The sequence below is a fragment of the Poecilia latipinna genome, unplaced genomic scaffold (assembly GCF_001443285.1).
Source record: "Poecilia latipinna isolate Pla-1442-1.1 unplaced genomic scaffold, P_latipinna-1.0 Scaffold442, whole genome shotgun sequence".
NCBI lineage: Eukaryota > Metazoa > Chordata > Actinopteri > Cyprinodontiformes > Poeciliidae > Poecilia > Poecilia latipinna.
The window spans coordinates 8,693-20,747 of record NW_015113058.1 but is presented as its reverse complement, the minus strand read 5'-3'; the positions used below and the strand labels follow the sequence as shown (position 1 = coordinate 20,747).

General features: G+C 39.2%; 2 protein-coding genes across 3 annotated transcripts in view; both read left to right on the top strand.

The window, feature by feature from the left end:
- Positions 1-6,023, top strand: part of ptpn6 (protein tyrosine phosphatase non-receptor type 6) — a 38,095-nt gene extending 32,072 nt beyond the window's left edge. For both annotated transcript variants that reach the window (XM_015038438.1, XM_015038439.1), the window contains 4 exons: positions 942-1,009; positions 1,112-1,263; positions 1,485-1,549; positions 5,604-6,023. In XM_015038438.1, coding sequence (XP_014893924.1) covers positions 942-1,009; positions 1,112-1,263; positions 1,485-1,549; positions 5,604-5,700 — 382 coding nt within the window. In that variant the 3' untranslated portion in view covers positions 5,701-6,023. The remainder of the gene's footprint in view (positions 1-941; positions 1,010-1,111; positions 1,264-1,484; positions 1,550-5,603) is intronic.
- A 1,457-nt stretch (positions 6,024-7,480) lies between these two features.
- rbp5 (retinol binding protein 1a, cellular) lies at positions 7,481-11,635 on the top strand. The gene is made up of 4 exons (XM_015038440.1): positions 7,481-7,895; positions 9,116-9,300; positions 10,124-10,225; positions 11,389-11,635. The coding sequence occupies exons 1-4, from the start codon at positions 7,820-7,822 to the stop codon at positions 11,440-11,442; spliced, it is 417 nt and encodes a 138-aa protein (XP_014893926.1). The 5' UTR covers positions 7,481-7,819; the 3' UTR covers positions 11,443-11,635.
- The last annotated feature ends 420 nt before the right edge of the window (positions 11,636-12,055 follow it).

Here is a 12,055-nt window from a genome sequence, read left to right as displayed (position 1 = left end):
GCATGTAGCGTGACTTTACATGCTTACTCAGCTAAAGAGTTGATCTGCAAATCAACAAAATGAGCAATGTGGAGATCACCAAAGTTGGGAAAAGTTAAAACCTTAAGATGCGTTCACACCAAGCGCGTTTTGAGGCGCGTTTGGTTTACATTCAAAGTCTAAGTGGAGGCGAGTCGAGGGCGCATTGAGGGCGCGTCGCGTTTCATGTGTCTAGTGCAGCGTAATTTGAAGAGTTTGGAGCGTTTGACACGACCAACGCATCCAACGCACCTGACAAATAGGCTGGCAACGAACAACAGCGGCTGGAGCGATTTTGACGTGTCAAAATCGCTCCAGACGGACTTTAAACGTAAACCTTACCCACAAAACGCTTAGGTGTGGAGCAAAATGTCAAGCGTCTGGATTCAAAGTGCACGCGGGTCAAACATGAAGCATCAGAAGAGTTTTTCATGAATGCAGCGCGTTTGGTGTGAAATGTTGTGTTACATCTGTTAAAATATTTATCAGTGATTCCTGATCAAAACATTTTAACTAACTGATATAACTTTATACCTCTAACTTTATTAGTTGTAATCAAGTTTTAGTCATAGCACAGGGTTCCTTTTTACAGTCTGGAAATAAAGTGTAACTAATGTATTTCCCTGAATAGATGTAAAATACTCCACATTTAAAATATTAAATGTCGCTTGCACTGTAGTTTTTTTTATGTACACTTTAAAAGTACTCTAACAAGATGAGAGAACCATTTAGATAAATCTAAATTCACTTCCATTCCAGTTTGATTATTACATCAAGCTCATATCAGTTACTGGTAAAAGGTAGCTGATATCAGACTGATATTTCTGTCATGTTATCAGATAAAGTATTGATTTTCATTTTCTCCTCAGTTGCATTCACATTTCATTCAGTATTTTTTTTTCTCTCTCTGTAAATCTGTGCAGCGCTGGAATCGGTCGGACGGGTACCATCGTGGTGATTGATATGATCCTCGAAACTATTGATACTCTAGGTAAAAAAAAAAAAAAAAAAAGAAAGATTGGAAATAATCCTCGTTTCTGTTTATTTATTTTGTCTCACTGTCTTCCTGACTGACGCCTTGATTTTCCTGCAGGTCTGGACTGCGACATAGACATCCCCAAATACATACAGATGGTGCGAGAGCAGCGCTCTGGCATGGTGCAGACCGAGGCTCAGTATAAGTTCATCTACCTGGCTGTTTCCGAGTACATACAGACCACCAAGGCCAAAGAGAGCGCCTCAAAGGTGAGACAGCTGGACGGAGGAGCGATAACGCTCCCCTTCATCCTCTACGTGAGCCGACTGGTTCGCTGCCAGCACAGCGATACGCAATCAGAAGAGCTGAACGTTGACCCACTGAGACAAAACAATCGACCACAGATTCAGAAGCCGCGGTGCAGCCTCTCTGTGTTTGACTAATTCTGTAACGGACGTGTGTGAAACACCTATGTTTGTCTCTTCCTCAGGAAACCGACACCGAGTATGGAAATCTGCAGCTCAAACACCAGCCAGCCAGCAGGAAGGTGTCAAAGTGAGTGAAGCAAATGGCTTTAAAGCATTCACACCAGTCCTCTAAATGTCACACTGCCTCCCCGTTTTATTTAAAAACGTGACAGAGCGTGTTTAGGCTGAGGTTTGCTGCTGGTGGGAGGAGCTGAGCTGCAGACTGTGTGGGGGAACAGCAGGGGAGCCTGCAGCTGGACTTTGATATGGTCTTTTCTTCTTCTTTTTAAAAACCACAGTGCAGCAGTTTTCAATGCCACACATGCTGCTTGTAATAAGAAGTAGAGAAAACAATCATTTTAAAACCTTAAAGGGGATTTATTATTCAGAATTCACATTTTGCACAATTTTTATACTTGCATTATGATTTCAACTACCCACTTGTTATTTGCTACTAAGTTAAGTCACAATCAGCAGGCACTGTGCCATCACCTACCAACAAAAGCAGAGCTCCAGCACATTTGGTCAGCTGGTTTTACCGCTGTATGCGCTGTACAATGGCTGCTGGAAAAGACAGGTGTTTTGTTGTCGACTTAACATTCAGAAAGCACTTCTTGCAGAAACTTGCTGCATTCTTGTTGGTGTGCAGAAGGCTCTACTTCAGCTTTTTAAAGATGTTCAGTTCTTTAGTTGCGCATCTGTTTGCCGCCATTTTCATGTGCGAGTGTAAACGTTGGATTGGGGAGGGGGGGACGAGAAGCAGCTCAGCTAACAGGCGCACAAAATAGGCAGAACTGGTCAGACTAAAATCTCATCATCTAAGAATGGTTTTGTGCAAAAAACTGTAATGAACATGTTTTGAATAGGCCATAGAGCTATCCTAAGCTCCTCAAGGAAGCATAATAGTGACATAATGTTTACAGAAAGAGGTATGTGAGCTGCAGTAAGTCTCTGAAGAGACTTACTGCAGAGACTTATTTGAGACGTGACTTTAATCTGTACGTCACCAATACGTGGAGATTCGGTCTGCGCTCTTCACTCGGTTCAAAATGCAACCAGAAAAATTCAAAATGTGTCACACAGCAGTAAATTAATTTAAAATTTACCAAACAAACAACAACAAAGGTTATTGCAAAAATATTTTCGTACATGACATTCATAAAATCTTCTATGTTCAAAGTTACGCCCACATATTTTCAAACACGTAGGAAGGACGTCTAAGCTTCTTTCTCCTCCATATGTGAGGTTAACAGTGTAAACCCTTCCTGTTTTTCTTCCTTATAAATTCAGACATTTATATAAACTAAGATCACTTGGCCTAAGCAACACAAATGATGATGTCATGGCTTTGTAAGCTTCTGATTGGTTCATTTACAACTTTAGGCTCTAACCAGAGCACAGGCCTGCAAATTCAGTACACAATCTGCCAAAGAGGGGATTTAGTGTTGGTTCAGGTATGTGGAGGAGGCACACATCAGTAGAACTGGAGGACTGGAGATGCTAGTTTCAACACGAACGTTTAGCCATCATGTCGTTCTGGAAGGAGACGGGTTCTGTGACCCAGAATGCAATCTGTTTCCAAAACAGCTGCACTCTTTCATACAATTTAATAGTTTCATCGACAGGAAAGAAAATCTGGACTGAAAAACGTACATTTAGATTATCCTTAAAACTGTGATCCTCTTATTACCATTAAATTAAGTCAAACTGGATGTCGTTTGCACTTTTTAAGTGTAATGTTGATGAAAGCACTGACCCTTTGAACATGTGCTTATTTATTTTGCATCTGTAGCTGCAATTTCTAAATAAATTCAGGTTGTCTTCATTGCACACGTGTCACGAGCGAGTCGGCCCGTCTTAATGTTCCTCCTTAATAATCCGTCAAAGCACATTAGCTGACAGAATCTTTAATTATGTAATACAAAAACTTCTCTGCTGTTCTTTAGGTTACTCACCTGCAGGATTCCCTGAAAGCAACAAAAAGCTGAGCAGCAAAAAAGCCATTTGTCATTTTGAAAGAAAGACTTGTAATAGAAAAGCGCATTTTGAGGAGAATTTTTCAGACTTTAGCTTCTAACGCCTCCTCATTTCTAGCACAGAGCCACTCATTACGCTGCTGCATCATATTCACTAATGTTACTGTTTTCAGTTGATATCCTTCATCCAGAAACTGGGGCAGTGCTTACTCTGTCCGCAATGGTAAAACATGCAGTCAGTACTTTTACTTCCTCTTGCCTGTAGCTGCTGTTCCTCTGCGAACTATGAGAACCAGAAGTTAAAAGAAGCTGCATCAGTTTACAGTCGAGCTAAAACGCTTGGTGGGCAGTCGAGCACACCCGTCTTTCTTGAATGGGTTCAGATCTTTCACACGGCGCCCCCGTCCTTCAGCTGCTTTTCATTAGACAAGCCAGCTCTGCTCCTCTGTGCCCAGTTTTTTTTGTTTTGTTTTTAGAGTATGTAGTTTGTTTAAACACATTAATGTGTTGCTTCATTTGTATGTCAAGGGAAGAAGGGCCAATTGTAGTTCTGGGTTTTTGTTGCGTTCAAAAGAAGGTTTCCGCCTTAAACTAGTTTAAATGTGTCATTTGCACTTATAGAAACATCTGTGTATTAATGTGAAGTTTCAAAGGTTTAGAAAGATTTTATGACCTGTTCTGCAGGTGAAGGTATGTACAGATGCTAAAATCATATTCTGTGTACATAACTTAGGCCTTTAAAGCTGCAGTATGTACGTTTTATTAAAAAATAAATTTTATATATTTGTTGAAACTGTTAACATGTGGTGACTGTTTAATATGAGACAGATAATCTGTGAAAAGTTTGAGCTCCCAGAGCCAGAAGGGCGGTCGTAACGCTGTCAATCACAACCTTGTGTGACGCTGCCCAACTCTCTTCCCCCTCCCAGCTTGTTCTCTGCTATGCTGCTACTAGCATAGCTCAAGCGAGTTAGCATGGCCTATAACGGCAGATAAACTGTTTTCCTGTAAGTTGTTTTTACACCATTAACAAATTTAGCAGCATGTACATGAGATTGATTGACGGTGCTGAGACCTGCCTCCTGGCTCTGATTTTTTCAGGCGACAGTAGCAGTTCAGGTTGTAGGTGGAGGAGAGTGATAATTTAAACAAATGTAAAAATAAAAACATATTTATAAAAGTTATATTCTGCAGCTCTAAATGATTTATGTGAACAACTTATTTTGAAGGTGGAAATAATTTCAGTGATTTAAAAAAAACCTTGTTGCTGCAGTGGATTTTTTTTTCTCATCTACACATGTTAACATTTTACATGCAGGCTCACAGATACACATCAGCTAGTTTACAGTTATCTACTCTTCTGGAAGCTGCACTCTGACAACATGCTTCTAGCCATCAGGGTTTAACATAAGTTTTCAAAAGGCAAGTTTCCATACATACTGCTTAATCTATCTTAATGAATCAAGATTTGGACATTGAGCTGTTAATCGTTGAACCATTATTTGAACAGGAAGTCAATGGAGATTTGGCCAAGAGGCAAACTGATGTTAATTTGTGGGGAAGTTAAATAGCTTTTTCCATAACTTCACCAACTTTAGGTAATTTAAAACTACCACTGTAGCCAGAAAAACCCAAAAAGCTGGATAAAAGATATCTTTAAGAAAACAGTTTATTTGACCTTGAAAGTGTTGATTTTGGAGAAAAGCCTTTTTTCTCTGTCTGGACTGTTTAGTCTATGGGTCAGATAAAACAGGTGTTACTGCGAACGCTTTCATTAAGCCTGCCTCGGTGCTTCTGGGTCGTTCCTGGACATTTAAAAGAGAGTTTGGGATGGATGAGCTTAATGGGTGACAAACAAGATTCCTTGCTGTGCAAACAAACCAGATACCATGTTTGTTTGTTCAATTGACTGAAAAGGGCTTTGTGACCTCTGAGCAGCTTAGTTATTCATAAACAAGTGAGCAAAGTTCCAATTATCCAATTATAAACACACACTACGTCCACACTGACCCAGTTGGAGCTCTCAGTAGTTGGCCGGCAGAGTTGATTTATTTTTTTTCATGAATGGTTTGCCGTTTTGTTTTGTTAGTATTCTCCAGCTCCTCTCTTTTTTAACACCTCAAGAAATCAACGGGTTTTTTTTTTTGTGTGTGTGTGTTTTCCCAGGAACAAGGAGGACGTCTACGAGAATCTGTCGAAAGGAAAGAAAGATGTGAAAAAATCAAAGTCTGAGAAGAAAACGGGATCGGTGAAGAAAAAATAGACGACACGGGAGTGAGGTTTCTTAGTGTCATATTTATGCAGGCATGTTTTTGTTAAGGAAGTGGAGACCACTGAATATAAATTAACTGTTAAAAATGATAATTCAACCACAGCAAGCGAGTGGTTGGATTGTGTTTGTTGAAAATAAAAGCAGGATGTGTGAAACGCTGCATCAGGAATAACGTTTGTTTATAAAGCTCCTTGTGATGTAATGGGGACCCGTAGAAAGAGTCGCCTTTTATCATTTACTGTTCAGTTTCTAATGCTGGAGTTTACAAACGAATGTAAAGATAATAAAAAATAAATTCAGAAAAACCTCAAAAATGTGGAGTTTTGATTGTGTTTCTGTCCCACCACGGCACTGCAGGCAGGCTGAGCTGTAAAGGAAACTCTGAATCACAGCAACTCGTCTTTTTTTAGTCATTCTCCTGTTTTCCTACTGATGACCCGATCTCGACTTTAATCTTTATCTGCGAGACACACTGACCCGACATTTGAACCTAAAATGTGATGGCAGTTGTAGGAGGTCACGATCGATTCAACCACAAACCAACGAGGTTCTGCAGCTGCACAACAAGCCCAAAGCATCACCCCTCCACCACCGTGCTGAACGGGTGAGATAAGGGATGGTTCTGTGTTTTTTTCTTTGGTTCATTTTCTAATAGTTGTGTTCTTTAGATTTGTAAACCAGCGTCATGCAGCCATATTTGTTTAGAAGAGAAGAAATTCCACTCCGGTGACCTTTCCAAACAACCCGTCCTTGTTGAGTCTTTTTATAATTTGACTGCCATTAAAACCAACATTTAAAATACTGACTGAAGCATATGAAGTCTCATGTGGAGCTGTTGCAAGGTCATGACCTTAGCAGACATCCAAGGTAGTGATAATTTAAACACTACCTTTATAACTGTGATCCTCTTATTACCATTAAATAAGAGGATCACAGAGCATTGATCTTTCCACCTTGGCATTTATGGGTTACTTTCTCCAAATTTAGAAGTTTACATAATTACTTTTTTTCCATCGTATGTATTTCTACATTGTGGTGCTCCAGTAAATAGACATAAATCTACAGATTCCTAAGACAGCTCATGCCAAAAAGCAAAAGAAAAAAAGAAACCCTACAGTCTGATCTGAGTAGTAATAACTCAACAGAAAACTGCTTGATGCTGCACTAAATTCCCTTACATTGTTCGTTTCAGCCATAAATCTTCCTTATTAGTGTTTTATAACCAGTTTGTTGACGGACTTTGATCTCTTGAATCCACCTGCCTGAAAAAGACAATATATCACATGTGCGTGTCAAAGTTAAAAGAAACCGCAGCTTCCTGGTCATTAATACTTGGAACAATTGTAATAAAGCTCTATACAGTATAAAACAGACAATGATCATATTTATTGAGCCTATTCATGAATAGAAATCTAGTTTATCGCACACAGAGGAGCTGTGTGCCAATTGAAATCGGAAAAGTTGAGCTCCCTTATGAGAAAAGTAAATTAAAGGATCATCTAATTTGTCTAATTTCTGTCCTTAAGTCGCATCTCTGCCTCGTTTAGAGCCGACTGGGAAACGATTTAAGGCTTAAGAAAATTTCAGAAGCGACGTGGTGGTAAAGATGTAATAAACAATTTATATGACGTGGCTGTTATCAATGAACGCTGTTTATTTGATACTAAGCAGTTTTCATTAGCCTCTACGTAAAAACAAGCAACCCGTTTGTGACGGGTATCGAATTTCCGAGCTCGCCTGAACCCAGCATCATCCCTGCGTTAGTTAGAAAAGGGGGCATGAACCTCCCACTGCATGCAGATAACTCCCAGCCTAAACTCTCTGTGTTATTCACCGCTGCTCTCCTCGGGTTTAAAACAGATTAGAGTTGCTGCAGACCTTTAGCTTTGGTTCATCGGAGAACATTGCCGCGTCCTTAAATCCCGTTCAACAAGGGGGAAAAAAACTTTTAATTTTTACGCACAAATCCGCCCAAAGGGCGTTCTTCTACGAAAGGTTACGCAAGAGAAAGTGATATCTACTAGGGAGGCTCGATTGGAGAAAAAAAAAAAAAAAAAAACGGGAAAAAAAAAGAGCACATATTTAAGTTTCACAAGGAGCAACAGGAAAAATGTCTAAACCCAATTACACCGGGACGTATCATCTGGTGGAGCAGGACAACATGGAAACCTATCTTTCAGCGTTAGGTATGTTTTTATTAATACTTTCACATCAAAGATAAAACAAAGCGGATACTATGACACTACACTGTTGCTGCTTTTATTTTAATCAGGTGTGTGTGTGTTTCGTGTTGCATGTGAGATAATCTGTTGGGATAATGTTTAAAGGCTGATTTGGTGATGGGGACCATCTTCATTCACAGACAGCAGCACATTAGTGGGATGAAATCACCATCTTGTCCTCTGCATGACCCCAAACTCACACACTTTATGCACTTCACTTACAAAGCTCTTCTTTAACACATGCAATTTGAATTTAAATGCTGTGATCCACATTGGGGGCCTTTCTAGATAGCTTAAAAAAAAAACGAAGAGTAATTTTCTCCAAAAAACTTAGAAAGTTTGAAAAGTTGAACATTTGCTAGAAAAAAAAAACTTTAAAACTTTTCGATTAATGTCAAAAATGTTCTTGAAGAAGAAGAAAAAGAAGAAGAAAAAAGAAATGTCTGAGTTTGAGTAGTCAAAAGTTTGCTGGGGGAAAAAAATTCAAAAATTTTTAGGTTAATCACAGAAATTTTGCAGAAAGAATTTATTACATTGAAAAGTATAAAAAAATGGCTAGAAAAAAACTTATACATTTTTAGATTACTGCGACAGACTGGCGACCTGTCCAGGATGTACCCCGCCTCTCGCCTGGAACGTTAGCTGGAGATAGGCACCAGCACCCCTCCCGACCCCACTGAGGGACAAGGGTGTTCAGAAAATGGATGGATGGATGGATGGATTTTTAGATTAATCTAAGAAATTTTCTAGAGAAATCAAGGAAATTTCTGGGTTCGAAAAGTAAAACATTGTCTATAAACTTAGTCTGAAAAGTTCAAAGTTTTCTCAAAAACTCAGTTTGAGATTAATCTGAGAAATTTTCTGGACAAAACTAATTTGAAAAGTCAAATTTTGCTAGAAAATCTCAGAAATCTTAAATTTAATCTCGTAAACATGCTAGTAAAAAACATGGGAATTTTTTAGATTAATCTTAGAATTCTTGAGTTTTCTCAAACAAATTTTCACCTTTTGAAACTCAGAAATGTATTTTTTTTAGATTGGTATCAAAAGTTCAGTTTTTTTTCTGGCAAATTTTTGATTTTCAAACTAATTTATGTTTTTCTATAAAATAGAACCATCTTTGGCAGGGATATACTCCTTATTTTTCTATCCCGAATAAGCTGTGGTAACATTTCTGTCCCCAGATATTAATTTCGCCCTGAGGAAGATTGTGTGTCTGCTGAAACCCACTAAGGAGATCACCCACGACGTGGCCACGGGGGCCATGAAGATCCGAACCCTCACCACTTTCAAGAACTTCAACATGGACTTCACCATCGGGAAAGAGTTCACGGAGGACCTGGGACCCGTGGACGGCCGTACCTGCCAGGTGTGTGTCTGGGCGTGTCTTTGAGTCAATGTTACCTGCTGCTGAAATGTTACTTTGTGTGTGAAATTCCTCGGGATAATCATCCCACCTGTAACCACAGCCTGGTATTTACAGCTCTTTCTATTCAAACTCCTTGATCCTTTGTGTGACAGAACATTGAGGAGTGGAAGCAAAAAGTTACATGGTTTTCAATATTTTCTTACCTTTTGCTGGAATTACAGCTTTAGTGTCTTTTAAGTGTCTCTCTGTTGGATTTGTACAAATCCTAACTTTTCCACCGTAGCTCAAGCTCAAACAAATTGAATTGAGAAACATACATTTTTAAGAAATCCCACATTTTCCCCCATATTTTCTTATTTCAATAAGGAATTTATTTGTTAATGAATTCCTAATATTGAATAAAAAAAGTTTAAGCGGCTAAATGAAAAATCTGTATTCAAAGATTCCTAAAATAATCATTACGTGCTAACCTGCTTCTCTGTCCTTGTTGCAGAAAATCACTCCCACAGCATGATGCTGCCACTGCCAGGGTTAAGATAATGTCTTATGCCACGCATTATATTTTAAATGTTCAAAGCTAGTAGATATACCAAACTTGCAGCTGTAGTAGATATGTGTATCAAACATATCAGGTTTTGATTTTCAGCAAATACTGAGATCCTTTTATGTCCACTTCTCATTTGTGTTGTTAAAAACACAATTAAATACTTTGACATTTGCAAACCGCCAGGTACAAGGACTTGAATCAAACACTTTTAACCCTCTTTATGTGTAAATAACTGCATTAATTTAGGAGATTCCTCTAACTTGTGTTCTTTTTCAGACTACAGTGAACTGGGAAGGAGACAAACTTGTTTGTGTACAGAAAGGAGAGAAAGAGGGACGAGGCTGGACCCACTGGCTGGAAGGCAACAAGCTCCATTTGGTGAGGATGTGTGGGGCTGAAGATGTGGGGGAGGGACGGAGGAAAGAGCCGGAACAAGGAAAGTTGAAGCCTGGAAGAGAAAAATGATGCTGCAATTGATATGCATAATGAAGGAAGTCATGCAAACAAGGCGAGTTATTCATTGCCGTCTTTGCAGCATGATCGTTTCCTAACAGGGTTTCATTCCTTAAATAGATTTAAATCTTCTGAAGAATTTCAAACAATCAGCATTGTTCTGCTAATGCCTTTGTTGCGGTTAGGACAAAACAACGCGTTGTTGACGCTAAACTCGGCAGAGTTGGGAAAGAAATGCCGGTGAGGATCAAGATTTAAGTTGCTGGGTTTTAGAGATTGAACCCAGCAGGAGAGGGGAACAGCGGGACAGACGATTTGTTAGGAAAATAAGGGGGAGGAAAAAAAAGAGTGCGCAGTGAAAGAGAGGGTGACGGATTAAGGGGTCAGAAAATGAGGAGTATCGCTCATTTAGCTGCCCTTCAATGCGCCAAAGGAGCTGCGTCTCCATTACAAATGTGCGCAAATCTTTGTCGATATTCTGCTGATGAAAAAGCACCGTTTCGCATTTGCGGTTTTTCTATTACGTAATAAATACAATTAAAATCACACGTAAATAAGCTTAAATTTACGTGATAAGCCCTTAAAAATCATGGCAGCGACGGATGTAAAGAGTACCGTGATTCAGAATTCAAAGATGGCGCCGCAGCGCTCAACAGCCGTTGACGTCGGAGTGACAAGCCGCTACGTATGCGGCGTTTGAGGGAAATTGTAATCGGCGGTTTTAAAGAGATTCGATACTTTATCCCCCTTCCCTCAAAACACAAAGCAGAAACAAACCATCACCCCCTGCTTCTTCCTGTCGACTTCTTCGTCCTTCTCGTCAGTCGTAACGTCCGGGTGTTTTGGCACTGTCGATCACGTGACTCGTGTGACGTGAAAAAAAAAAGTGTTTCCATCGCAGTTCTTTTTCAATGCGGCCGAAAAACGATCTCATCCTGGCGCTAAAACTTTTCTTTCATATTTTATTTTTAGCGAATTTATTTTCGTAATTTTAAACTGTCCAGTTCTGTGGTTAATGAAAACGCAGCTGCTGCTGTCCTGACCATTCGTCAACCTTCCTTACCCGCTCTTCCATCTCTTCCCTGCAGGAGATGAGAGTTCTAGGCATCGTTGCCAAGCAAGTCTTCCAGAAGGCCAATTGAAGTCGCTGCAAATCCACTGCAGCACACAGCCTGGTTTTTAAAGTAAACGGTACAAGAACTGAATCATGTCTATAGCACTTTTATTACAATCATAAAACTGTTCAAAGATCATAATGACACTATAAACACTGTTGAACATATGTTCAGTGTGATGGTATTTAGAGAGTCAAAGAGCCAAAAAAAAAAAAAAAAAGAACATGTAAACATTCCCAAGTTGTTTCCTCATATTGCACAGCAAATCTTACAGTTGTCATGGTTTGCTTATGCATCTACACTATGTTACAATATAATTAACAATGTCTGGTACTGTTACAGTATATCTGTACACTTTTTATGCCTTATAAATAATGAAAATCTGTGGTTGAAATTGGTAAAATCTACATTGCAAGGTACAATAATGTCAGTGATCTAACAAATATAATACAAGTTCAACTGGACATCCTTAGAAAAATAAATCATACTCTGCTTTCAAAGTTGTAAAAAAGAAAATAAAAAAGATAAACACTTTTTTCAACTCTTTGACAGAGCAACAGTATAAAGACGACACGTCGAATGGTAAAATGAAGACATTCATCCTCATTTCCGATTTTTAAAACATGGCCTGAAAGACTAA

Coding starts and splice junctions, on each gene's coding strand:
- rbp5 (XM_015038440.1), top strand. CDS start 7,820: ATGTCTAAACCCAATTACACCGGGACGTATCATCTGGTGGAGCAGGAC. Junction 9,301..10,123: donor TGGACGGCCGTACCTGCCAG/GTGTGTGTCTGG, acceptor GTTCTTTTTCAG/ACTACAGTGAACTGGGAAGG. Junction 10,226..11,388: donor AAGGCAACAAGCTCCATTTG/GTGAGGATGTGT, acceptor TCTTCCCTGCAG/GAGATGAGAGTTCTAGGCAT.